Raw genomic sequence first — 27,461 nt, forward strand, 5'->3', positions numbered from 1 at the left:
AATTAAATGGTGTCCTTCTTAATGTATGTCCCTGGAGGCATTTCTCTTGCACCATTCAGTTCAGTTCAGTTCAGTCGTTCAGTCGTGTCCGATTCTTTGCAACCCCAAGAATTGCAGCACGCCAGGCCTCCCTGTCCATCACCAACTCCAGGAGTTCACTCAAACTCAAGTCCATTGAGTTGGTGATCCCATCCAGCCATCTCATCCTCTGTCATCCCCTTTTCCTCCTGCCCCCAATCCCTCCCAGCATCAGTCTTTTCCAATGAGTCAACTCTTCACATGAGGTGGCCAAAGTACTGGAGTTTCAGCTTCAGCATCAGTCCTTCCAAAGAACACCCAGAACTGGTCTCCTTTAGAATGGACTGGTTGGATCTCCTTGTAGTCCAAGGGACTCTCAAGAGTCTTCTCCAACACCACAGTTCAAAAGCATCAATGCTTCGGCACTCAGCTGGACTGGCACAAGCAAAAAATTTTCCTATTAAAAAAGTAACAGACATTCGTATGGTTGATTCATGTTGATGTTTGGCAGAAACCAACCCAATTCTGTAAAGCAACTATCTTTCAATTAAAAAAATAAATTCAAAATTAAAAAATAAAAACAAAAAAGGAACAGACATTGCTTCTCAATATATGTAAATGATGCTTGTAGGACCACATGCCTTTTAGAGGCATCATGGGAACCTCAGAGAAACTGCAGAGACCCTGCCAGGCATATCCAAAGCAGCTCCCAAGCTTCAGAGTGCATCACAATCACCTGGAGGGCTTATTAAAATACTGACTGTTGGTGTCAGCTATAAATTGGCACTTGCCATTGGCATTTGCCATCCACTGCTATGAGGATTCGGAGAAGGCAATGGCACCCTACTCCAGTACTCTTGCCTGGAAAATCCTATTGACGGAGGAGCCTGGTAGGCTGCAGTCCATGGGGTTGCTGAGGGTCGGACACGACTGAGCGACTTCACTTTCACTTTTCACTTTCATGCATTGGAGAAGGAAATGGCAACCCACTCCAGTGTTCTTGCCTGGAGAATCCCAGGGACGGGGAGCCTGGTGGGCTGCCATCTATGGGATTGCACAGAGTCGGATACGACTGAAGTGACTTAGCAGCAGCTATGAGGATTAAATCAAGGGATGCTAAAGCTGCTGATCATTACCACCCTCTGAAAGGAGTTCAGGGTGGAGAGCAGAAATGAGGCTCTCTGTCCTCAAGGGTGGGCAGGAATTGGTGTGAACAGGTCTTCAGACAGATATTTTCAGGACCTGATTTTATGAGCCCAATAGATAGAAGAGCGATCTTCTATCACCTCATATATAGAAAAGCACTAAAATCCTTCATAGTGATGACTAACCCTGTAACTAGCAGAAAACTTCTGCAAAAAAATATGTGCCTGATTGCATGAACTCCCCCTTCACCAAAATCTTGTACATATTGACCTTCCCCCTGTCTCAGCAGTTCCTCAGAGCTATCTGAGGTGTTGTCTCCCAGACTGTAGTCCTCATATTGCCCCAAATAAAACTTAACTTGCAGTTCTCTCATTGTGCTTTTTTTAAAAGTCGACACTGGGCTCCACTGACCTAGTGGTTGCGGATGGAGCACGGAGTTTGTCTGTCTGAGAAGTTTCCAAGTGAGGGATACTGCCTGTCCAATAACTTCTGCTGACCCACAGAGTTGCACCACCCGCTTCTAACTGTAAAGGATGCCTCCCAGAGTCAAGTAAGATTATGCAGTTGTATTCAGGGTTTCATATGTATTTTGCACTCAGTCTAGTAACCCAGTGTCTTCCCATTACTAAAGCATGACGTTTTCTCAGGAAACTAAATGAAGCTTTTTAGTAGTGAATGAAGTGGGTTTTTTTGTTGTTGTTGTTTTTTAAATCTCTCCTTTCCTCATTCAGACCTTAGACTGAAGCTACTACAAATTTTCTTTTTCTATTGGAAATAGCTCATTGTCATCAGTGGGGTCATCTCTCTATAAAATGATCTCAGGGAGTATTGTAGTAATTCCTCAAACAGAAGTTACCAGTATCTGTAACACCATGCACTTTCCACCAGCCTGTATGAAAATACATCATCAGTGTTCTGCTTGTAACTAAGGGATGGGGGCAGCTTGGAGGTGGAGAGAAGGGAGGATTGGAACCAAACGACTGTCACCAGGATTTGAGGAGCTGACCAGGGTATTTCAGAGAACATCACTAATGTGCCAGACCTTTAAAATCTTTAATTAGATTTGTCTAATTGCAACAAAGTGCTGTGTCTTTTTTGGAACTTTCAAACATAGAAAAACCTGTGTGCACTAGGGGTTATAATTCTATGGCTTTCAAACCACAGACAAGCTCTCCAAGGCTCCTTTTCAGGAGCTGAAGGTCAGCTGGCCCAAATAGAATCTTCTAAATAAAGCATGACTCACCAAACAATCAGCCCATCCATTTATACAGCTCCTATTGGGCATAGAAAGTGGTCTGGGAGAGCAAGTGTATGACCAGGGGGCATGTAGTTAGGCTCTTCTGTTACACTGTCTTCTCTAATAAAAGAAAGCTAAAGGAAGAAAAAGATACCCAAAAATGCCTGTGTCTGCTCACCAACCTGACACTATTAATAAGTAGGTAGGTTCTTTGAACCACTGCCTTTCTGAGAAAACTTGGAAAATCGGGTGTTAGCCTTTGGGGAAGATTTTCCTTAGATGCTGAAGAGGTTCAGAGACAGCTCTTCTTTGTATTATTTATCTGTGTTGAAAAAGAATTTGCATTCCATTCCTCCCATCCCATATGCCTAGCTAACCTCACACTCTGAACATTGGATTTTGAGCAAAAAAAAGGTTTCTTACAGGACCAGGCAAGGATATGGGTGGCTTATGGTCTCAAAATCCCTGAGCAGAAGAAACAGATTTTTTTTTTTTTTTAAAGAATAATAATTTTATTTTTCTCTGTGCTGGATCTTCATTGCTGCGAGGGTTTTTCTCTAGTTACAGAGAGCACAGTCTGTCCGTCATTACAGTGCTCAGGCTTCTCATCGTGGTGGCTTCTCTTGTTGTGGAGCACAGGCTCCAGAGCTTTCGGGCCTCAGTAGCTGTAGCCTTCCCTGGTGGCTCAGACGATAATCTGTCTACAATGTAGAAGACCTGGGTTCGATCCCTGGGTCAGGAAGATCCCCTGGAGAAGGGAATGGTAACCCACTCCAGTATTCTTACCTGGAGAATTCCATGGACAGAAGAGCCTAAAGGGCAACAGCCCATTGAGTCCCAAAGAGTCAGACACAACTGAGCAAACACTTGCTCTTTTCAGTAATTGGCAGTTCAGAGTCCAGGCTCAGTAGTTGTGGTGCACAGGCTTAGTTGCTCTGAGGCATCTGGGATCTTCCTGGACCAAGAATCAAACCTGAGTCTCCTGCATTAGCAAGCAGATTCTTTACCACTGAGCCACCAGGGGAGCCCTGAGCAGTTTTAGAAGCCAGGTGAGGACCTGGGTTCAACCCTCAGTCAGGGAACTAAGATTCCATAAGCAAGGAGGTGCGGTTGGGGAAAAAAAAATGCCAGGTGAAGGAGAGGGGTCCCAGGCAGTGTTACAGGGATTAACATAATCAGGCTCCAGGGTCTCTGGGGCTCTGTACTTGTGGTCATCCAGCAGTAACATCTTTCATTTGGTGCGAGGTTCTTTTATATCTGCAAGATAACTCCGGAAATCTGTTGCCTAGGTACTTCAGAGAAGGACTAAATTAGAGGATTGTGGTGATGCGGAAGACTCTGGAGAGGCCCTTGGACTGCAAAGACATCCAACCAGTCAGTCCTAAAGGAAATCATCCCTGAGTATTCACTGAAAAGACTGCTGCTGAAGCTGAAGCTCCAATACCTTGGCCCCCTGATGGGAGCTACTCTCTAGTTTCGGAGTGCATGCTTCTCCTGGTGGTGGCCTCTCTTGTTTCAGAACATGGGCTCTAGGGTGCGGGCTCTAGGAGTTGTGGGTCCCGGGCTCTAGAGCACAGGGTCCAGAGTATGGCACACAGGCTTTAGTTGCTCCAAGGTATGTGGGATCTTGCCGGCCCAGGAATCAAACCTGTGTATGTTTTTCACCTGCATTGGCAGGTGGAGTCTTTACTACTGAGCCACCAGGGAAGCACCCCCAATTCTTTAATATCTTTTTACAACACCAACTGGTTAACTTCTTCCAAGAGGATACTATGTACAAACACCAGTGCACCTGTTTGGTAACCTTAACTCAAATGTGTAAACTTTATTCCCAACAGGACAGTATCACAAAATATTAGAATGCCAAAAAAAGAAAAAAAAATTAGAACACCAGCTATATTTACATCCTGAGAACGAGATGGGGGTAAGTATTATTCATTTAATACATAGCTAGCAAAAACAAGTCTAAGATAAGAACAAGAATTTATCTTAAAGTTACCCAAATAAGTCTCAAGTTTTATTAAGATCTTCTATAAACACAGCTATTCGCTACTGAAAACTGAAACAGCACATCAAAAAATTTTATTACGATTTAACACACTAATAATGCTCTGGCCAAACCAGCCAATGTTATCTTTACATTCCTTCCCAAGTTAATTTGTTTCACATTCTTGATATTGAGTTTCAACTTCAGGGTTAAGAAACAGGCAATACCTGAGACTTAATTAGTACTTCATGGTGTCAGATCCAAGTGGAACTAGTGCGTATTCAAATCATTTCAATTCCAAGCTACATATAGATTCCTCATAAGTTAAAACTGTATTAAGGTAGAAAAGAGATGCAAGTGAAAAAGACAAACTTACAATAAATATTATCAAAATATTGGTACAATCTTTCCCAGGCTGCTTCATAATGATCCTAAAATTACCAGCAAGAAAACAGTACAAGAATAAGGTTTATGACTCATTCGATTCTGTGGCATAATTACTGTATGTTGTGTTGTGATAATTTTCATAATTATCATCAGAAGGATTTCTCTTAAACTGGCAATAACTACAGGTACACTGGAATCTTCGTACTCTTGATCGAATCTGGAAAAAAGAATGAGATGGATTAACTGGTTAATAATTTGAAATAATAAATTACTTCTACACCCAAGTGATATTAACAAACCACAAATGTAATGTTGGCTGTTAGAACAACCTTTGGAATATGGAACACTAAAAAAAGGTCAAAACCAAAAAACTTGGGGGGAAAAAACAAATCAAAATGGATGGCTGCCAAAGAATGCTAGATTGTCATTTTGTAATGGCTGCTGATTGTCAATAAATACATCCTGTACAACTCAGGAAACAGAGCCAATATTTTATAAAGATAAATGGAATAGAACTTTTAATTGTGAACCACTCTGTCTTATACTTGTTAACTTTTTAATATTGTGCATCAACCATACTTCAATTTTAAAAAGGAAATATATATATATATATATATATAGGAATACATATGCTTCAGTTCTCTGAAGTATTATGAACTCTATCAGTCATGTCTAACTCTTTGTGACCCATGGACTGTAGCCAGTCAAGCTCCTCTGTTCATGGGCTTCTCTAGGCAAGAATACTGGAGTAGATTGCCATTCCCTTCTCCAGGGGATCTTCCTAACCCAGGAATCAAAGTCAAGTCAAATTCAGGGATCGAATTCAGTTCTCTGAGTGTCTTAAATGTGAGATACTCAACCATTTGCTGGCCACTCTGTGCACAGGTATTCACCCTCTTACTACCTGGTATAGAACATCATGTTTGTGACAGCAGGTGAAAAAGCACAAGCTCAACACCAAGAGTGAAACTGAATGGAAACCACAGACTTGAGGTGATGATGATAATGTGCCAGTGTCAGGTCTCCACTGCAGCACCCCAGGTGGCTCAGTGGCAAAGAATCTGCTTGCAATGTGGGAGACCTGGGTTCGATCCCTGGGTTGGGAAGATCGTTTGGAGAAGGGAATAGCAACCCACTCCAGTATTTTTGCCTGGGAAGTTCAATGGACAGAGGAGCCCGGCAAGCTACTGTCCATGGGGTTGCAAAAAAATCGGACACAACTGAGTGACTAAACAACAATAATGTAGGTTCACAACTGCAATACCACAACTAGTAGCTGCTAACAGCAGAGGAGGCTGAGAATGTGTGGGATCAGTTAAGTAAATTTCTTCTCAACTGTGCTAGAGACCTAAAACTGCTCTAAATATACATAAAATGTAGCTATAGATGTAGATATATAGGGCTTCCCAGGCAGTGCTAGTGGTAAAGAACCCACCTGCCAGTGCGGGAGAAATAAAAGATGCAGGTTAGGGTTCGATCCTTGGGTCAGGAAGATCCCCTGGAGGAGAGCATGGCAACTCACTCTGGTATTCTTGCCTGGAGAATCCCATGGACAGAGGAGCCTGGTGGGCTACAGTCCATAGGGTCTCAAAGAGTTGGACATGACTGAAGTAACTTAGCATACATGCATGTATTTTTTAAAACACAAATATGAATGGATTGATCCAGAGTTTCTGAAGATTGAGATAATCCAAGCCAATCTGCCACTCTTCCTCCCCTGCAAACCAGATGCCCACCCACCTCTACAGTAAGACTTTCTACTTACCTCAGTGTCCTCCTGCTGCTGTAGTTCTCTTTGAGAGTCAGACTTTGTGGGAAGAAAAAAAGACATATATTACAAGCTATCAAGCAAAATTCAGATTACTAGTGCCACACATCTAACCTAAGAGGAGTTAGAGACTCTTAAAACCCTAAGTGTCTTTCACACCTGCCCTCATGAGTACAGTGGAAGAGTGACTGCTGCTGTTCATCAATATTTATTTATTTTTTTGTGGCTGAACCCCAGGGCTTTGAGGCCCTCCCAGGGATAGAACCTGTGCCTCCTGCAGTAGAGTTCGAACCCCTGGGAGTCCTAACTGCTGGACCACCAGGTAATTCCACCACCACCACCACCCTCCCGCCAATATTTACATCTTGATATCCGTGAGTGCCCAGAGTGGCTCAGTGCTGCCTACCCAGAACTCACACGAGGAATTCCTTTGGCATAGCGAAGTCTGAGAGATTCAATCAGCTTTTGCATCCTGTATCTCCGCTCACTCAACACTGTTCTTACCCCTCTCCGCCTAATGGGTGTTTTCTCACTAGGTAACTGCCCAGTCGGTTGAGATGGGTATTCTGGTAGATAGGGCAACTTAATACTAGGGTTGAGAGTCAAGTTACTGAGGTTCGTTGCTAACATTTCAGAGAGTTGAGTGGCAACTGAAAGAAAAAGAAAACAAAGATTGATTAGGGCAAACTGCAATATCCAGAAGCCACTTAGCTCTCGCCCAAACTAAGTCTGCTCTTAAGCAGCTCACAACAGTAGACAGTGGGAAGTTGCTCAGAGTGAAGACAGACCCTAGATACTCTGGGTGGTTAACTAGCATGTGCATGCCCTTAAGTCTGGTGGAATCCACCATAATGGGAAACACTTTCTTCTCAAAACTTGTTTTGATGCTGTTACGAGTAGTTCTGAGTGTTAAATGTTTTCCCATGGGGTCATATGTATATATGCAATTTATTTATGTGTTCAGGTGTATCTTACTCTTTGCGGATCCATGGACTGTAGGCCCCATGGGCTCCTCTGTCCATGGAATTTTCCAGGCAAGAATACTGGAGCTGGTTGCCATTTCCTATTTGAGAGTATCTTCTTGACCCAGGGATCGAACTTGCATCTCTTACCATCTCCTGCATTGGAGGTACCTAAGATGATTCCAAGTGGAAAAACATGGAGCTAAAATCAGATATTGACAGTTTTCCCATTTTCATTTGTGTGGATGATTTTTAATATGACTGTAGGGTCATAAAGCATTAATGCAAGTCAAAATGTTTCAGTGTGACAAGTTTCAACAATTCACCTTTATAGCTGCTGCTGCTGTAAAGTCGCTTAAGTCGTGTCCGATTCTGTGCGACCCCACACCTATACAATAGACAAAGAATCCCCAAATGTGATAATCTCTCTCCATCCTGAAGAACTAGTAAGTCAAAGGGGCTATTACCTGTTCCAGTTAAACCAGGCTTTATGCTGTTAAACAATCACTCTTGAGACTTCTCTGGTGGTACAGTGGCTACCAAAAATCTGGCTACCAATCCTGGGGACACAGGTTTGATCCCTAGGCCAGGAAGATCCCACATGCCACAGAGCACCTAAACCTGTGTACCACAACTACTGAAGCCAATGAAACTAGAGGCCCGTGCTCTAGAGAAGCCACTGTAATGAGAAGTCCATGCACCATAAGTAGAGAATAGCCCCCACTTACCACAACTAGAGAAAGCCTGAGTGCAGCAACAAAAATAAATGTAAAATAATTTAAAACTATATTAAAGAGTCAGGATCCATTCAACTTACACGGACTTGTGCAAATGGAAATTAAGATTCCCGGTTGTGAAATTGTCAGGTACTAAGGCAATTCAGAAGAGGTGGCAAGAAGAGGTGGCAAGAATACACAGGAGAACTGTACAAAAAAGAGCTTCATGACCCAGATAATCACGATGGTGTGATCACTCACCTAGAGCCAGACATCCTGGAATATGAAGTCAAGTGGGCTTTAGAAAGCATCACCAGGAACAAAACTAGTGGAGGTGATGGAATTCCAGTTGAGTTATTTCAAATCCTGAAAGATGATGCTGTGAAAGTGCTGCACTCAATATGCCAGCAAATTTGGAAAACTCAGCAGTGGCCACAGGACTGGAAAAGGTCAGTTTTCATTCCAATCCCAAAGAAAGGCAATGCCAAAAAATGCTCAAACTACTGCACATTGCACTTATCTCACACGCTAGTAAAGTAATGCTCAAAATTCTCCAAGCCAGACTTCAGCAATATGTGAACCGTGAACTTCCAGATGTTCAAGCTGGTGTTAGAAAAGGCAGAGGAACCAGAGATCAAATTGCCAACATCCGCTGGATCATGGGAAAAGCAAGAGAGTTCCAGAAAAGCATCTATTTCTGCTTTATTGACTATGCCAAAGCCTTTGACTGTGTGGATCACAATAAACTGTGGAAAATTCTGAAAGAGATGGGAATACCAGACCACCTGACCTGCCTCTTGAGAAACCTATATGCAGGTCAGGAAGCAACAGTTAGAACTGGACATGGAACAACAGACTGGTTCCAAAGAGGAAAAGGAGTACATCAAGGCTGTATATTGTCACCCTGCTTATCTAACTTATATGCAGAGTACATCATGAGAAACGCTGGGCTGAAAGAACCAGAAGCTGGAATCAAGATTGCCGGGAGAAATATCAATAACCTCAGATTTGCAGATGACACCACCCTTATGGCAGAAAGTGAAGAAAAACTAAAGAGCCTCTTGATAAAAGTGAAAGAGGAGAGTGAAAAAGTTGGCTTAAAGCTCAGCATTCAGAAAACGAAGATCATGGCATCAGGTCCCATGACTTCTTGGGAAATAGATGGGGAAACAGTGGAAACTGTGTCAGACTTATTTTTTGGGGCTCCAATATCACTGCAGATGGTGACTGCAGCCATGAAATTAAAAGATGCTTACTCCTTAGAAGGAAAACTATGACCAACCTAGACAGAATATTAAAAAGCAGAGATATTACTTTGCCAACAAAGGTCCATCTAGTCAAGGCTATGGTTTTTCCAGTGGTCATGTATGGATGTGAAAGTTGGACTGTAAAGAAAGCTGAGCGCCAAAGAATTGATGCTTTTGAACTGTGGTGTTGGAAAAGATTCTTGAGAGTCCCTTGGACTGCAAGGAGATCCAACCAGTCCATCCTAAAGGAGATCAGTCCTGGGTGTTCATTGGAAGGACTGATGTTGAAGCTGAAACTCCAATACTTTGGCCACCTCATGCGAAGATTTGACTCATTGGAAAAGACGCTGATGCTGGGAGGGATTGGGGGCAGGAGGAGAAGGGGATGACAGAGGATGAGATGGTTGGATGGCATCACCAACTCAAAGGACATGAGTTTGAGTGAACTCTGGGAGTTGGTGATCGACAGGGAGGCCTGGCATGCTGTGATTCATGTAGTCGCAGAGAGTCAGACACGACTGAGCGACTGAACTGAGCTGAACTGAAGGCAAATTCAAGAAAAGAGAAAGGCTGGCTATATTATATAGATATTATCTTCATCAATTTTTTTCCCCTTTGTATATACTGACTTCAAGATGCAGGGGAGGCAGAGGGTAGAATAGATGCCAGCAGGATCCACCCAGCTTCCTGGCTGCCCAGAGGGTGTTGGTTGGCTCCACGTCATCTGTGCACCAGCCCCTACACCATCCACCCCCATCTGAAGTCAGGGTAAAGTGAAAGAAAGTGAAGTCGCTCAGTCGTGTCCAATTCTTTGCGACCCTATGGACTGTAGCCTACCAGGCTCCTCTGTCCGTGGGATTTTCCAGGCAAGAATACTGGAGTGGGTTGCTATTTCCTTCTCCAGAGGATCTTCAAAACCTAGGGATCGAACCTGGGCCTCCATATTGCAGGTAGAGGCTTTACCCTCTGAGCCACCAGGGAAGTCAGGGTAAAAAGCATTCAAATCCAGTGAGTAGGTCTGGGAGGCCAAGGCTGGGATCCTGTGAGGCTCCAAGGAGAGATTTTTAAAACTCGTGATTGGAATATAATGCTGGTGAAAATACTAATCGCTGGGACATCTCTGGTGGTCCAGGTTCCATCTCTGATCAGGGAACTAGAGCCTATTTGCCACAATTCAAGACTTGGCGCAGCTAAACAAAATTAAAAAAAAAATTTTTTTAAAGTACTAATTTCATAAGATGCTATTCGCCCTGGTCTAGGAGAACTCTGATTGCATGTTCAGATGTCCTTAGAAGACTGACAGATTCCTGAGCATAGAAAGCAAACAATACAGTTTCCACTTTTCTCCTGTTAATCGGGCTTTCTTTCTTTTTTTTTTTTTTGAACAGGAGGTCCCTACACTCCCTGGCCACCCTCTCCTCCAAGATTTACTTAACTGCATTTCTCTGTAAAAGACTGAAGTCAGTAAAACAGAAAGGTAGGCTCTTAACCTTCCCTACCCAGCCCCATCTCTCCCCAGCTCACCCTGCATTGCCTGGGAAGCGTCATCGATGGATGTTTTCAGAGACTCTAGGGTCCAGGTTGGGTTATCTTCTGATGAATCCATTGGAAGTCTAGTCACAGCTTGAAGCTCCTCCTAGATCTTTGGGTGCCAGTGGAAGGTGATGCTGTAGGCTCAAACTGCTCCAAAAAAGCCTGGAAGAACTATAGAGCTAAGAAAGAGGGGAAAAAAACCCAGGCTGACACGCCATGGTGAGAGAGTAAAAGTCTCCTGTTTCCTCTTAAAAACAACAGATAAGCCAATCAGCCAGCCTATTTTAATGACTAATGAGTAAAAGGATAAGGTGAATGGGCGTAGTCCTATTAGGGGACTAATAGGAGAGAGTAATAATGCCCTCTGTCAAGTAGGGTAGAGATTTTATAAGGCGCCTCTGTGGTTGTGTCTTCCTGAGGTTGCCTGAAAAATCCATTTCTTTCAAACTCTGCTTGTAGAGATGGCTGCTGGTTTGTGAACTGGGTTTAAAGTGCTGGAGTTCAAGGAGGAGATGGCAGTTTCCCTCTGACTATAAATTAACTCCCAATTAACAGCAGGTTTTTTTTGCTTGACTCATCTGAAACCTTTGGATGCTAGGAAGGGAAAAGAGAAAAAAAGGGTCTGTTGAGACGGCAGTTTCCCTCTGACTATAAGTTAACTCCCAATTAACAGCAGGTTGTTTTTTTTTTTGCCGGACTCATCTGAAACCTTTGGATGCTAGGAAGGGAAAAGAGAAAAAAAGGGTCTGCTATACGCAGTGTACGGAGAAGGCAATGGCACCCCACTCCAGTACTCTTGCCTGGAAAATCCCATGGACGGAGGAGCTTGGTAGACTGCAGTCCATGGGGTCGCTAAGAGTCGGACACGACTGAGCGACTTCCTTTCACTTTTCACTTTAATACCTTGGAGAAGGAAATGGCAACCCACTCCAGTGTTCTTGCCTGGAGAATCCCAGGGATGGGGGAGCCTGGTGGGCTGCCGTCTATGGGGTCGTACAGAGTCGGACACGACTGAAGTGACTTAGCAGCAGCAGCATACGTAGTGTAATAGATTGATATTTTATGAATGTGTATTTTGGATCTGTAATTTTAATTTCTTTTTTAGACTATCAATTCCATTGCCTCTTTTTGATTTCTGGAGCAGCTGAAATTAAGTTTATAAATTGGTACCCTGCACCCCCCCAAAATAAATTTGTATTGAATTCTGGCAAAGAGCCCTAACATTAACTGCTGACTACAGGATAGAAGATCCCCGGCTGCCCTACTGTTTGGTTATTCATTATTCATCTCCTCTTCAGTATCCAACCTCCCCATCCCTCCGTAGCAGGAAACTATGAAGAAATACCAAAAGCAGTCTTGTTTGTTTTTAGCAAAAAGCATAAGTTGACATTTGGGTCAATGACTGCTTTTGTAGGGGATGAAGAGTAGCCGTAGATGGGTGTCAGGTCACAATGCTTTATTTAAATGGTTCTCAAAGGTGTGCCCTGTAGACAGGCAACATCAGAGGCACCTGGTGACTTGTTAGTTATGATTAGAAATGGTTGAGCTCCAACCCAGACCTACTGAATCAAAGACAGGCCAAGTGTGCGTGCGTGGTAAGTTGCCTCAGTCCTGTCCAACTCTGTGCGACCCCATGGACTATAGCCCCACCAGGCTCCTCTGTCCATGGGATGCTCCAGGCAAGGATACTGGAGTGGGTTGCCATTCTCTTCTCCAGGTCTTCCCAATCCAGGGATCGAGCCAGGGTCTCTTATGTCTCCTGCATTGGCGGGCATGTTCTTTACCACTAGCACCATTTGGGAAGCTCTTGGGGCCCAGCAGTTCTTGTTTTAACAAGCATGCCCCTCCCCACATGATTCCATCTGTGCTCAAATGGTAGTGGTTTCTTGGTGCTCCCAAGGGCAAGTTCTACTCCTGTGATTCTGCTCTCAGCTGTATCCCCTTTGGGACAGGTGACCCCTCCTACAGCAGTCTCAGAGAGCCCTTGAAGAAGTGAGGGCAAAAATCAGATTGCAGGAGTCTTTAATCTTTAAGATTAAGACGTGAGTTGATGAAAAAGGCCTACATAGATCCTCACTCAAGAAATCCAAGTTTAAGAGAACGGTGTTTTTGTTGTTCAGTTGCTAAGTTGTGTCCAATTCTTTGTGACCCCCGTGGACTGTAGCACCCCAAGCTTCCCTGTCTTTCACTATGTCCCAGACTTTGCTCAAACTCATGTCCAGCTCATCCTCTGCCACCCCCTTCTCCTCCTGCCCTCAACTTTTCCCAGAAAGTTGAAACATTGCTATACTTAGAAATGGATAACCAACAAGGACCTACTATATAGCACAGGGGACTCTGCCCTGTGTTATGTAGTAGCCTGGATGGGAGGGGAGTTCTGGGGAGAATGGACACATGTACACGTATGGCTGAGTTGCTCTGCTGTCCCCCCTGGAACTGTCACAACATTGTTAATTGACTATACTCCAACATGAAATAAAAAGTTAAAAACAAAAAAAACAGTTGCGAGAACCAGGGCTGGAGAGAAGTATGGGACATAGATAATGGTGGAGTTTTGCTTTTTCAAACTTGATAGAAATTGAGTCCCAAGCAACAGAAGATAAAAATAATGAGAGATAGAGTTCAGAAAATGCACACCCTAAATATGTATACAAAGACTGGATAAAAATTTCTAAAAATTGTAATACCCTTTTAGCTGCCTTTTATTAGTTAACATCTTTATAGTATGATGAGATAAAAAACCAAATGACATGAAGCAACTAGAAAAAAGACTATAAAAGAACTCATAATGAAAACTACCACTGATTTCTCCAGAGATAAAAAAAATCATATAATAATTTTTTTCCCTAGGAGGACATAATATTTTTGAAACAAACAAGATGCTCCTTTAATAAAGGAAAATTCAAGAGAGCAAAATAAAATAAAATAACCATCTGGAATTTAGATGTTTGATAGCTGAAACACGAAGAGAAGGGTTTGAAGAGAATTCAAAGCTATCCCCTTATAGTAAGTAAAGCAAAACCACAAGCAGATGTAAAATGCTGATAGAAGAGAAAATGTTAAAAAGTGAGACTTTAAGATCAGGAAATATGATGGCTTCAGATCCTTCAACAACACCAGATGCTAGAAGATAATGGAACCATATCTTTCAAATTCTGAAGGAACATTATTTCCAACCTAGAATCCTGTTTTCAGCCAAGTTATTGGCTGAAATAACAAATACATGTACACACTTGAGCAAATGTGGAACATTTTGGGCTTCCCAGTGGTTCAGCATTAAAGAATCTGCCTGCAATGCAGGAGCTGCAGAAGACCCAGGTTTGATCCCTGAATTGGGAAGATCCCCTAGAGGAGGTCATGGCAACTCACTCCAGTGCTCTTGCCTGGAGAATCCCATGGACTGAGGTGCCTGGCGGGCTACAGTTCATGGGGTCACAAAGAGTCTGACACGACTTAGTGACTGAGCACACGAACTAGTAGTTAAGATTCTGCACGTCCACTGCAGAGACACTGTTTTGGTTCCTGGTCTAAGAACTAAGATCAGGCTTGGTGAGGCAAAAAAGAAAAGTCAGGGATGGGAGAAAGAAACAAAATACCAGTATATTTATTTGTTTTACAATATCTTTTATTTTATTTATTCATTTGACAGCACTGAATGAATTAGGTCTTAGTTGCAGTTTGTGAATGCTTAGTGCTTAGTTGCTGCATCTGGGATCTAGTTCCCTGAGCAGGGATCGAACCCAGCACCCTGCTTTGGGAGTCTTGGCCACTGGACCACCAAGGAAGATGGAAACTGATGATACCGAAATCTTGGCTCTACTTTCTCTCTTATGTAATGAGCCCACCTTTTTCCTCCAGTTGAAGGATTCTTTTTTTTTTTTTTTTTCCATTCAACTGTGTAGCCTGGTTTCAGGAGGAGTAGAGAGCTGCAGGCAAAAGAACCATTTTGCCCTCAGGGAACAGACAACAAATGATGGATCCAAAATACAGGGTCGGGTAGAGAAAAGTATTCCAAAGGGAGGTGTGGCTTAGTAAGGGAGAGAGGAGGGTCATAGTTGGGGAAAACACTCCCAAACAGACATCCTGCCTGCGAAGTCGCTTCAGTCTTGGCCGACCCATTGACTGTAGTCTTCTAAGCTCCTCTGTCCATGGAATTCCCCAGGCAAGAATGCTGGAGTGGGTTGCCATGCTCTCCTCCAGGGGATCTTCCCAACCCAGGGAATGAACATGTGTCTCCTGCATCTCTTGCATTGGCAAGAGATCTTTACTGTCCAGGATCTTTACCCCTCCTCAGTCGTGTCTGACTCTCCCCATGAATTGCATCAGGCCAGGCTTTCCTGTCCTTCCCCATCTCCCAGAGCTTGCTGAAACTCATGTCCATTGAGTTGGTGATGACATCCAACCATCTCTTCCTCTTTCCTCCCCTTCTCCTCCTGCCTTCAATCTTTCCCAGCATCAGGGTCTTTTCTAAGGAGTTGTCTTTTCGCATCAGGTAGCCAAAGTATTAGAGCTTCAGCTTCATCGTCAAACCTTCCAATGAATATTCAGGGTTGATTTTCTTTAGGATTGACTGGTTTGATCTCCTTGCAGGTCAAGGGATTCCCAAGAATCTTCTCCAGCACCGCAGTTCAAAAGCATCAATTCTTTGGTGTTCAGCCGTTTTTATTGTCCAGCTCTCACATCCATACATGACTACTGGGAAAAACAATCAGTCCAGTCCAGTTCAGTCGCTCAGTCATGTCTTTGCGACCCCATGAATTGCAGCACGCCAGGCCTCCCTGTCCATCACCAACTCCCAGAGTTCACTCAGACTCACGTCCATCAAGTCAGTGATGCCATCCAGCCATCTCATCCTCTGTCGTCCCCTTCTCCTCCTGCCCCCAATCCCTCCCAGCATCAGAGTCTTTTCCAATGAGTCAACTCTTCCCATGAGGCGGCCAAAGTATTGGAGTTTCAGCTTCAACATCAGTCCTTCCAATGAACACCCAGGACTGATCTCCTTTAGGATGGACTGGTTGGATCTCCTTGCAGTCCAAGGGACTCTCAAGAGTCTTCTCCAACACCACAGTTCAAAAGCATCAATTCTTTGGCGCTCAGCTTTCTTTATAGTCCAACTCTCACATCCATACATGACCACTGGAAAAACCATAGCCTTGACTAGAAGGACCTTTGTTGGCAAAGTAATGTCTCTGCTTTTGAATATGCTATCTAGGTTGGTCATAACTTTCCTTCCAAAGAGTAAGCGTCTTTTAATTTCAGGGCTGCAATCACCATCTGCAGTGATTTTGGAGCCCAAAAAATAGTCAGCCACTGTTTCCACTGTTTCCCTATCTATTTGCCATGAAGTGATGGGACCGGATGCCATGATCTTCGTTTTCTGAATGTTGAGCTTTAAGCCAACTTTTTCACTCTCCTCTTTCACTTTCATCAAGAGACTCTTTAGTTCTTTTTCCCTTTCTGCCATAAGGGTGGTATCATCTGCATATCTGAGGTTATTGATATTTCTCCCAGCAATCTTGATTCCAGCTTGTGCTTCATCCAGCCCAGTGTTTCTCATGATGTACTCTTAGTGGAAAACATTTAATGACTTTACAATATGACAGCCTGCTGGTGTTCTCATGTAAAGAGAATTAAGAGTGATCAGCTTCCCAAATTTACATTTGAATGAAGATATTTGGAAATGAGAAATCAATTAGGCCTGTCAGAAGAGATTAGTAAATACTGTCTCATTACCAGGTTTGCTTGAGGATGAGGTGTCCAGAAGGACTTGTTTTCTTTCTTCATAAGATTCCATGGAACTTTCAGTAGGTAATGCTGGTGGGACACCTTGTAAGTTTCCACTGGGCATTTCAGTTCTGGAAATCCAGTCCAGAGAGCAAAGGAATGCCTTTGTCTTTGTTTCACTGACTGCCTGGGTTTCTCCTTAGCAGAAAGAGAAACCAGAGACAGGATTGTGATCTTTCCTTTGTCTACCCATGAAGAATCTCCAGTTTAGCCCTTTGTTTACTTATGAAAGAAGGTGTCTTTTTTAATTATTAATATTTATTTATTTACTAGGTCTTATTTGAGGCATGTGGGATGGAACTCAGGCCTCCTGCATTGGTAACTTGAAGGCTTAGCCAATAGATCACCAGGGAAGTCCCAATAAAAAGGATATCTGATTTGAGAGAGGGGCAGGGGAGTTACAGTTGACTCTTATAGTTCTTATTTACTTTGTCTTCCTCCACTAGCCTCTTATGTTCCTTGGAAATGCTGACGGAGGGCCTCAGGCCTGGTACCCACTGCCCAGCTCCTCCACCAGAAGAATGGCATAGGAAAATTAAACATTGGTGCCTTTTAACTCCCCCATAGTGTGGCATCCAGGATGCCAGCTGTCTTCTTGCCTACAGCCGTCTTTCTTTCCTCCATCTTTATCCTCATTTTATAAGCCAGCTATATAATTTGCATGCCTTTTTGAGTTCAATTAGCTTTTATTCCACTTTATTTATAGACCCGAGAAAGAAGCACTAGGTCTCTTGGAATGCAAGTGTTATAGAATTCTAGTGTCAATAAATTGAATACTTTTTTTCCCTTTTGGCCATGTGGTATGGCATGGGGGATCTTAATTCCCCAACCAGGGATTGAACCTGGGTCCTCTGCATTGGAGGGAAGATTCTTAACCATTGGACCACCAGGGAAATTCTCTAATATCAATACTCTAATGTCATTGAGTATTGTCATCACTCAAATTCTCTAATGTCATTGAAATAGAACATTAGGAATTTGAAATAGAGATTGTTTGGAAAAGGGAGGTGAAAATAGAACTTGGAGGTATTACACTGCATAATACTTGGGGATATTAACCAAGGGGGACTCTAAGTCAGCTCAGAAAACCTGGCCAGAGTTTGGAGCAGTGCCATGTGCCCCTGTATGAGTTGTTCAAATGACATTCTGCCTCAGTCTCTGTTGCTTAAAAAGGAAATCCAGAGACCAAGCTTTGTTTTTCCTCTGATCTTCCACCTCTAAGGACTGAAAGAACATAAAATAACCCAGTCTCAAAATTAATATATTATATATATGAATAGCAGCTATTTGAAGAAAATGTTAGTCACTCAGTCATGTCACTCACTCTTTTCAACCCCATGGACTGTAACCCACCAGGCTCCTTTGTCCATGGAATTCTCCAGGCAAGAATACTGGAACAGGTTGCCATTTGGTTCTCCAGGGGATCTTCCTGACTCAGGGATGGAACCTGAGTCTCCTGCACTAAAAGCAGATTCCTTACCATCTGAGCCACCAGGGAAGCCCAACAGCTATTTGGTCCTGTGTAAAGTGTCCATTGAGAACTGTGGGCCATGTCAAGTGGGCCTTGATAATCGATCCTGTCAAAAACATCCATGCTGCTAGCACATGCCTGGGTTCAAATAGCCTATAACTTTTATTTATACTTTTTGCTTTTCTGAATTAATATCATGTTTTATTAGTCCAGTAATTGTGTGTGTGTGTGTGTGTGTGTGTGAAAATCACTCAGTTGTGTCCAACTCATTGCGACCCCATGGACTGTACAGTCCATGGAATTCTCTAGGCCAGAATACTGGAGTGGGTAGCCTTTCCCTTCTCCAGAGGATCTTCCCAACCCAGGGATGAAACTCAGGTCTCCCACATTACAGGCTGATTCTTTACCAACTGAGCTATCAGGGAAGCCCAATTGTTTGTAACTTATTGCAATAATAGTAACCCTTCTTGCATTAGTAACCTAGCTGGTAGTGGCATAGGGAGATAGGTAGTTGGGTAGGTGTTCAAATCTTGCAGAAGAGTGGGATTTTTAAAAAATTTTTATTTATTTATTTGTCTTTGTTGCTTTGCACAAGTTCCTCATTGTGTTGGCTACTCTTGTTGCAGAGCACGGTCCCTAAGCTCGTGGACTTCAGTGGTTACTGCACACAGGCTCAGGAGTTGCAGCTCGAGGGCTCTAGAGCACAGACTCAGTGGTTGTGGCACACAGGCTTAGTTGATTCATGGCATGTGGAGTCTTCCTGGGCTAGGGATCAAACCCGTGCCCCCTGCATTGGCAGGAGGATGCTTATCCACTGCATTACCAGGGAAGTCTGAGAAGAGTGGGATTTATATTAACAATGAGTACCAAGGAAGAGTCCTAAATTAGAGAAATGCACAGAGGATGAAAACTCAAGGACGGGATCTCAAGATGTGTGGTGCATGGCTGGGCATTTGGCTGGATGTGGGTCATTCAATAAGGGCAGAGTTTGAAAGTTTGAAAGGAGAGTTTGGGATTCCCTGGTGGCTCAGAAGGTAAAGCATCTGCCCACAATGTGGGAAACCCGGGTTCGATCCCTAGTTTGATCTTCTGCAAGAAGATCCCTTGCAGAAGGAAATGGCAATGTACTCCAGTACTCTTGCCTAGAAAATTCCATGGATGGAGGAGCCTAGTGGGCTACAGTCCATGGGGTCGCAAAGAGTCGGACTTGACTGAGCGACTTCACTTTCTTTCTTTCCTTGAAAGGAGGAGCTTGGTGCTGCTGCTGTGTAAAACAGTGGCAAAGGCATTAATGTAGACATTTTACAGCACAGCTCGTAAGTTTGGGAGGAATAAGAATGGATATGGCTCTTCTACCACAAAGATTTAAGGTGTAATAGCTGCCATGGGGGGAATGCTGGACATCTAATTAACTCTCCTGCAATTATCTCATTGCTCAGGGTTGATGGGCAATGTTTCCCTGAGTGGAGGTCCTATGGAGGTAGGAAGGCAGCAACAAGTGTCTGCCACTGTGTAGAGGTTTTAATGTGTGTGGTTCCCGCACTTACCTGCCAGTAGGTTTGGACAACAGTAGGGATGGGAGAGGGAGTTTATGTACCTTATGGATGCTTGCCTGTGTGTGTGTGCTCAGTTGCTTCAGTTGTGTCTGACTCTTTTTGACCCTGAAGACTGTAGCCCTCCAGGCTCCTCTGTCTGTGGGATTCTCCAGGCAAGAATACTGGAGTGGGTTGCCATGCCCTCCTCCAGGGGATCTTCCAAACCCAGGGATCAAACCCACGTCTCTTAACATCTCCTCCATTGGCAGGTGCATTTTTTACCACTAACATCACCTGGGAAGCCCAGAGCAAAGTTGGTGTATCATAATATCTACTTAATCATTCACTTATGTTGATGTTGTTTAGTCGATAAAGTTGTATCCGACTCTTTTGTGACTCCAAGGACTGTAGCCTGCCAGGCTCCTCTGTCCATGGGATTTCCCAGGTAAAAATATTGGAGTGGGTAGCCATTTCCTTCTCCAGGGGATCTTCCCAACCCAGCAACAGAGCTGAATAGAATCTCTGGCATTGGCATGTGGGTTCTTTACCACTGAGCCACCTGGGAAGCTCATATATTTCATATGTGTGTGTGTTTGTGTGTGTGCTCAGTCATGTCCAACTGTTTTCAATCACATGCCAGGCTTCTCTGTCTGTGAAATTTTCCAGGCAAGAATATTGGAGTTGGTTGCCATTTTCCACTCACCCAAGTCTTGGGTCTCCTGCATTGGCAGGTGGATTCTTTGCCACTGCACCACCTGGGAAGCCCTTCATGTATTTTAAAGAGTAAAGAGTCCATCTGTAATACAGGAGACCCGGGTTTGATCCCTGGAAGAAGAAGATCCCTTGGAGAAGGGAATTACAACTCAGTCCAGTATTCTTGCCTGGAGAATTCCAAGGACAGAAGAGCCTGGAGGGCTAATGTCCATGGAGTTGCATAGAGTCAGACATGACTGGGCAACTAACACTTTCACTTCACTTTTCACCTGGGAAGCCCTTCATATATTTCATGCTCATATATAAAAAGTCAAAATATTAAAAAAGAATGAGTACACTAGTGTTCAAGTTTGTTTTGATTTTTGTTCCTTTTCCCTCTCCCTGAAAACTTGTAAATACTGCCTCTAGTTTTGAAACAGCAAAGATAAACTTGGAGTTCCTGAATCCCAAAAATGGTCAAAGAAGCTAATCCTAAGAGTAAAGGTCATGACCAACATCTTTTCTGTTGTCTTCTGATCCTCTAGGCAAGAATGCAAGAACTTTTAAGGATTTGTTATCTTCATTATCTAAAAATGCAAGACAGGAGAAACATTGTTATCCCAGGCAGTAAAAATGACCCCACCAGTCCTTATCAACTGCAAATTTATAGCCTTGGAAGAATAGAGAACTATTTCTTGTTTTCTTTGCTTGAGGCTCAGACATTAAAGGTAGTCTTAGATCAGATAGACAGTTTAGACATTTAAGCATTAATATTTTATTTTCTTTGCCTTTGGATAAACCAGAAAGATCCACAAATGTGTTATCCAGAAGATAAATTATTCACAAACATTTATTTCAAGTTTAAATTGCCAATCGAGCATGTGTTTCTTAATCATAATTTACAAAATATTGAATATAAAATTTTATAAGCTGTATTTTCTTTCACCTAATTTTAATTTACAAAGTTATTCAGCTGTTTAAGACATTTTTTTCAATCTGCCCGCCAATGCAAGAGACATAGGTTCAGTCCTGGTAGCACTCATGCTCCACAAGAGAAACTCATGCACCACAACTAGAGAGGAGCCCCCACTCACTATAAACACATGTGTTAGTCACTCAGCTGTGTCCGACTCTTTGCGACCCCATGGACTGTAGCCCACCAGACTCCTCTGTCCATGAAATTCTCCGAGCAGGAATACTGCAGTGGGTTTCCATTTCCATCTCCAGGGGATCTTCCCAACCCAGGGTCTCCAAAGTTGCAGGCAGATTTTTTACCATCTAAGCCACCAGGGAAGTCCCCCACTCACTGCAACATGAGAAAGCCCATGGGCAGCAATGAAAAGATCCAGTGAAGCAAAAAAATGAAAAATTAAATAAATTTTTTTAAAATGTACTTGGATAAGTGCCCAAAGATTTACCTGTTTCTTTATTCAACAATTGCATGCGTGCTAAGTTGCTTCCCTGGTGGCTCAGACGGTAAAGCGTCTGCCTGTAATGTGGGAGACCGAGGTTCGATCCCTGGGTTGGGAAGATCCCCTGGAGAAGGAAATGGCAATCCAGTCCAGTATTCCTGCCTGGAGAATTTCGTGGATTGAGGAACCTGGTAGGCTACAGTCCACGGGGTCGCAAAGAGTCGGACGCAACTGAGTGATTTCACTTCACTTCACTTAAGTTGCTTCAGTCATGTTGGACTCTGTGCGACCCTAATGGACTGTAGTCCACCAGGCTCCTCTGTCCATGAGATTCTCCAGGCAAGAATACTGGAGTGGGTTGCCATTTCCTTCTCCAGGGATTCTTCCCAACCCAGGGATTAAACCTCTGTCTCTTACATCTCTTGCATCGGTAGGCGGGTTCTTTACCATTAGTGCCACCTGGCAAGCCCAGTATCTATTATTTGTGTATTGACTGTCTTACCCCAGAAGAATGTAAGTTTGAGGTCAAGGATTTTTATATGTTCACTTATATATCTCAAATGCTTGGGTCTCTGGTGGCTTAAATGGTATAGAATCTGCCTCCAGCATAGGAACCTGGGTTCAACCCCTGGGTCGGGAAGATCCCCTGAAGGGAATGGTAACCCACTCCAGTATTCATGCCTGGAGAATCCCATGGACTGGAAGAACCTGGAGAGCTACAGCCCATGGGGTCACAAAGAGTCAGTCACAATGAAGAGACTAACCCTTTCATCTCAAATGCTTAAGACAGTACCTGCACAAATATTTGTTCAATAGATGAATGAAGTTATTAGTATGCTATGGACAACATAGAATAGAGTAAAAGAGAGTGCAAGCTGGGGAACAAGTTAGAAATTACAAGAAAATGATAGGGACTTCCCTGGTGGTCCAGTGGTTAGGAATCCTCCTTCCAGTGGAGGGGAGTGTGCAACCAAACAATAGGCAACAAGAGGGATTACAGTCAAAGGGGCTTTTAATTTTTCCTCAATTTAAATCTTAGCGAGGTGTCTCTTTGGTGCTACTGGTTAGCACTTTTGACTGTTAACAGAAAGGTTGGTGGTTCGAGCCCACCCAGTGATGCATCTTTCCCACTTTAGGATGTAGAGGATTTTAGGTTCTCTCTGGACTTCCCTCGTGGTCCAGCTGTTAAGATGCCACACTTCCCCTGCAGGTGGCGTGGGTTCCATCCCTGATCAGTGAACTAGGTTCCCATATGCCTCGAGCCCCCAAAATGAGAAAAAAATTAACAGATGAATAATCCAAGTGAAAAATGGACAAAAATATTTCCCAAAGAAGTTCAAATAGCCAAGAAGCATATGAAAAATTGTGAATTATGTTAAAAGTTGAGTATATTAAACAGAAACAAGTAGGCATTTCTCCCTAATGGGTTAGGAACAACAAAACCAATACTGGAGAGGCATCATCATTGTATGTGGTGGGGAAAAATGGTACTTAGTGTCATGTTAGAGTGCTCGGTAATGAGTGCTGTATTATTTGAGAATGTTGACGTGTGTCATATTACAAAATAAAAACAAACAGAACAGCTTATGCACGGTGTAGGGGAGGAAAAAAAGTTTTTCTTGAACCTCTTATTGTCTCTGGCTGGGTCTTAAACTGACAAAGACAGATTAACAGGAGAAAAGCACTCAAATTTATACAAAAATGTTTCATGTGAGGGACTGCCCTGGCTAGTGGTTAAAACTCTGAGCTTCCATTGCAGGGGGTGTGAACTCAGTCCCTAATCAGGGAACTAAGATCTCAAGCCACGCGGCATGGTCAAAGGAAAAAAAAAATCTAAATGTCAGCTGATAATTGCTACCTCATTTAGTAGCTCCTGGTCCTGCAAAAATAAAATACTTCAAACTAAAAGGAATCACAATGAATGGAGAGAGTAATATACTAAGAGCAGAGCTGTTTCTCAGTAGTTCTATCAGAAACAATTTGAATGGTGTGGATACAGACTACACTACAGCAGGGTCTTGCTGCTGATAACAAATAGTGGTGGCTGATAAAACTCAAAAGGTTGTTTTTAATAATTGACACACATAGACACACAAAGCCCCTTGAAAATGGGAATAAACTTTGATAAATTCTGATAGTTTCACAACTCTTTAACTTAGGGTTACATGATGCTAACATGATATCTTCCAGTGGTATTATTACTCAACTCTTTTCCAGACAGGTAAATAGATAAAATAATATTAGATGATTTGATGGGTAGCATCTTAGTTAAAATTAATGAAAAACAACTGAGATTTTAAAAAAAATTTGTTTGTTTACATCCAGGATCAAAATCACTTAATTACTTACGCTTGCACTATGGTCTGACGTGTTATTTGTGGAAAGCAACTCTGTCTGGTGTAACCAAGAACCCCTTTTGCTCTCTGAAGATGGATTTGAGAATGTGACTTTGAAGGCTAAAACTAGTCACCTGAATGTGGAACACTGAAAAACTACCCCTCCTAGGCATCCATATCCTAACCCCCAAAACCTGTGAATATGTTATCTTATACGCCAAAGGAAACTTATCAACGTGATTAAGTCAAGGATCTTGAGATGGGAAGATAATCCTGTATTGAAGTGCTGTAATCACACGAGTCCTTACAGGTGGTAAAGGAGATCAGCGTGAGGGCTATCTGAGGGTGTTACTCTGCTGGCTTTGAAAATGGGGAAAGAGATCACTGGCCAAGGAATGTAGACATGCTCTAGAAGCTAAAGAAGGCAAAGAAACAGATTCTTCTCTTGAGCTTCCAGAAAGAACACAGCTCCAAGCTATCCTTTTTTTTTTTTTTTTTTTTGGCCACTTGGCTTGTGACCTGACCAGGGATCGAACCCAAGTACCCTGCGTTGAAACTGTGGAGTCTGAATCTCTGGACCTCCAGGGAAGTCCCCACATAGCTTCAAGTTATACCTTGATTTGAACCCATTAAGACCAATTTTGGACTTCTAACCTCTGAAACTGTAAGATAATAATTTCTGTTGTTTTAACCTATTAAATTTGCTGTAAATTTTATAGCAGCAATAAGAAACTAATATGCTGAGTCAAATAAATAATTTAGAATATTGCTTTTCAACCCGTCTATGGTGAAGGTTCAGCTTGTTTTATTTATTTATTTATTTTTAGTTTATTTGGCTCTGTCGAGTCTTAGTTGCAGTGTCAGAACTTATGTGGCATCTTCCTGGACCAGGGATTGAACCCAGATCCCCTGCATTGCAAGGCAGATTCTTTACCAATGAGCTGCCAGGGAAGCCCCAGCTTGTTGTTTTAATCTTGAATCATGGATCAAAATACTTATAAGATATAATTTAAAATTTACTAGAAATTAATAATTTAAAACACAAAATTAAACACCATTTAAAAAATAATAGATTAATCTGACATAACATTAATTTGTCAAATTGCTCTAAATGTTCTTTAACAGTTGCTCTCATTTTCTGCACTGTTGTCCACAAGTTACAATTTGTAGATGAGCCTAGGACTGAGGCCCACGCTGTGAGTAGCTTTGTTTCAGGAGACTGTAATACCGAGTGGTGTCACTTTGAGGTGACAATGCCTAGAGATCTCAGCAGAACGTTTAAACCTCAATTTGTGATCATCACGTAGGAGGTACAAAATCCTGCACTGGGATTTCTGATAACCTGATGCTGACCATTACTGAAAACACTCTTTTTTCTTTTTTAAATAAAAAAATGTATTTGCTATAGTTCAAAAGAGTGTCAACAACAGATATGTACATTTCAAAGAAAATGTACAAATGACTTAAAAAAAAAATCAACCTTAGTAATTAAAGTTGTCCAGGAAATCCCCTGGCAGTCCCGTGGTTAGGACTCTAAACATCCACCATGCTGGAGGCAAGGGTTCAATCCCCAGTCAGGGAACTAAGATCCCACATGCCATGTGGTGTGGCCCATAAAAGAAGTCTAAATGAAGATAGAAAGTATTTATCAGTTACATCTCATCTTAAAAAGCCAAAGAAGGAAAGAAAATATCCAAGACCAGCCAGAGTTATTAAAACCAAACTCATTCACTACTCCTGGGAGTACAAATTGATATTTTATTTAAAACAATTCATCCCGAAGGATTACGACCCTTAAGTTTTTATGTACATTGAATTGATAATTAGATATAATTTAGTAAGAACATAATATGAAATGCAGATAGAACTTGATTTGGCATGTCATGAAATGCAGCTAAAGACATGATTATTTAGTGTCAAAAGATAAATTTCTAAATGATTAAAAATGATATATTAATATAAAGTGATATTACATAGTCATTAGGTTGATTCTAAGGGATTTTATTCATTATTGTTTTATTTTTGTTTTAATAATAAGATAAAATGCTCAAGCTGTTAAATGGCAAGAATGAGGTTTTAACAGCATGTGAGTTCAGTTCAGTTGCTCAATTGTGTCCGACTCTTTGCAACCCCATGGACTGCATAAGATATGGTATAAATATTAACCCTGTGGACCTTCTGTTTTTTTTTCCCCCTAACATCCTCTAACTACTTCTACTCATACTATTGTTGTTAATGTTGTCACTAAGTTGTGCTGAACTCTTTGCAACCCCATGGACTGCAGCACATCATACTTCCCTGTCCATCACCAACTCCCTGAGCTTGCTCAAACTAATGTCCATCGAGTTGGTGATGCCATCCAACCATCTCATCCTCTGACACTAGTTCTCACTAATCACTCACCCACCAAACGTAATTATAAATAAATAATATATTTAATGGCAAAATGCATCTAAGGAAATGAAAAACTCCTTTTTTTTCCCCCTATCTTTGTGTGTGTGTATGTGGCATGTGGGATCTTAGTTCCCTGATCTAGGATGGAACCTGTGCCCCCTGCAGTGGAAACATGGAGTCCTAACCACAGGACCACCTGGGAATTCCCACAAATTTGTTTCTTGATGTCTACCTCAATTTTAAAAATTGTCTTTCTGAACATTTGTTTTTAATGTGTGTGCTTTGCAGGTGCCCTCAGCAAATTCGTCGTCTACTTATTTGGATAATTCCTCATTGCTTGTGTCATTCCTGTCTTTTCTAAGAGCTAGGAAGAGCGGTGTGCATGATCACCAGAGTGTGGGCTATAATTAGTGTAGAAAATCTCAATGAATTTTCCTTAATTCCTAAATATTCTTCTCAACTTTTCTAAGTCCACACTAATGCTACAGCTTGCTGTCATGTTTAGAGATGATGGAGGATGTGTCTAGAAATCTATTGAGCTAGAAAATGTTTAAAAAAACAAAACAAAACAAAATCCCAGGTCTTTTATTACAGGGAAAGGGACTCATATATGTACAAATAGCAGTAGGAGGGTCTGAGTGAGCTCAGATTGTCAGATTTGAGAAGCATCATTATATATTTGAAGTTTTCCTTAATTTTTTTTTGTTTGTTTTAAATTAATTTTTATTGGAGTATAGTTGCTTTACAATATTGTGTTAGTCTCCACTGTACAGCAAAGTGAATCAGAAGTACGCATACATATAACCCCTCCTTTTTGGATTTCCTTTTCATTTAG

The 27,461-nt window shown here is 42.3% G+C and overlaps 1 protein-coding gene across 6 annotated transcripts; it reads right to left on the reverse strand.

Moving 5' to 3' along the window:
- Positions 1 to 4,196: 4,196 nt before the first annotated feature.
- On the reverse strand, positions 4,197 to 12,438 carry LOC129644516 (developmental pluripotency-associated protein 3). 6 transcript variants are annotated; one of them, XM_055570118.1, is made up of 7 exons: positions 12,347 to 12,438; positions 10,993 to 11,180; positions 8,483 to 8,546; positions 7,832 to 7,893; positions 6,961 to 7,193; positions 6,541 to 6,582; positions 4,197 to 4,992 (listed from the first exon to the last, which is right to left on the reverse strand). In XM_055570118.1, exons 2-7 carry the CDS (start codon positions 11,072 to 11,074, stop codon positions 4,858 to 4,860), a joined length of 618 nt encoding a protein of 205 aa, XP_055426093.1. In that variant the 5' UTR covers positions 11,075 to 11,180; positions 12,347 to 12,438; the 3' UTR covers positions 4,197 to 4,857. The 6 variants fall into 6 exon arrangements, with proteins under 6 accessions (XP_055426093.1, XP_055426096.1, XP_055426092.1 ...); XM_055570121.1 differs by lacking the exon at positions 12,347 to 12,438 and having other exon boundaries at positions 7,048 to 7,193; positions 10,993 to 11,584; XM_055570117.1 differs by lacking the exon at positions 12,347 to 12,438 and having other exon boundaries at positions 10,993 to 11,553.
- Positions 12,439 to 27,461: the final 15,023 nt, after the last annotated feature.

The sequence above is a fragment of the Bubalus kerabau genome, chromosome 1 (assembly GCF_029407905.1).
Source record: "Bubalus kerabau isolate K-KA32 ecotype Philippines breed swamp buffalo chromosome 1, PCC_UOA_SB_1v2, whole genome shotgun sequence".
In the NCBI taxonomy this organism is placed as follows: domain Eukaryota; kingdom Metazoa; phylum Chordata; class Mammalia; order Artiodactyla; family Bovidae; genus Bubalus; species Bubalus kerabau.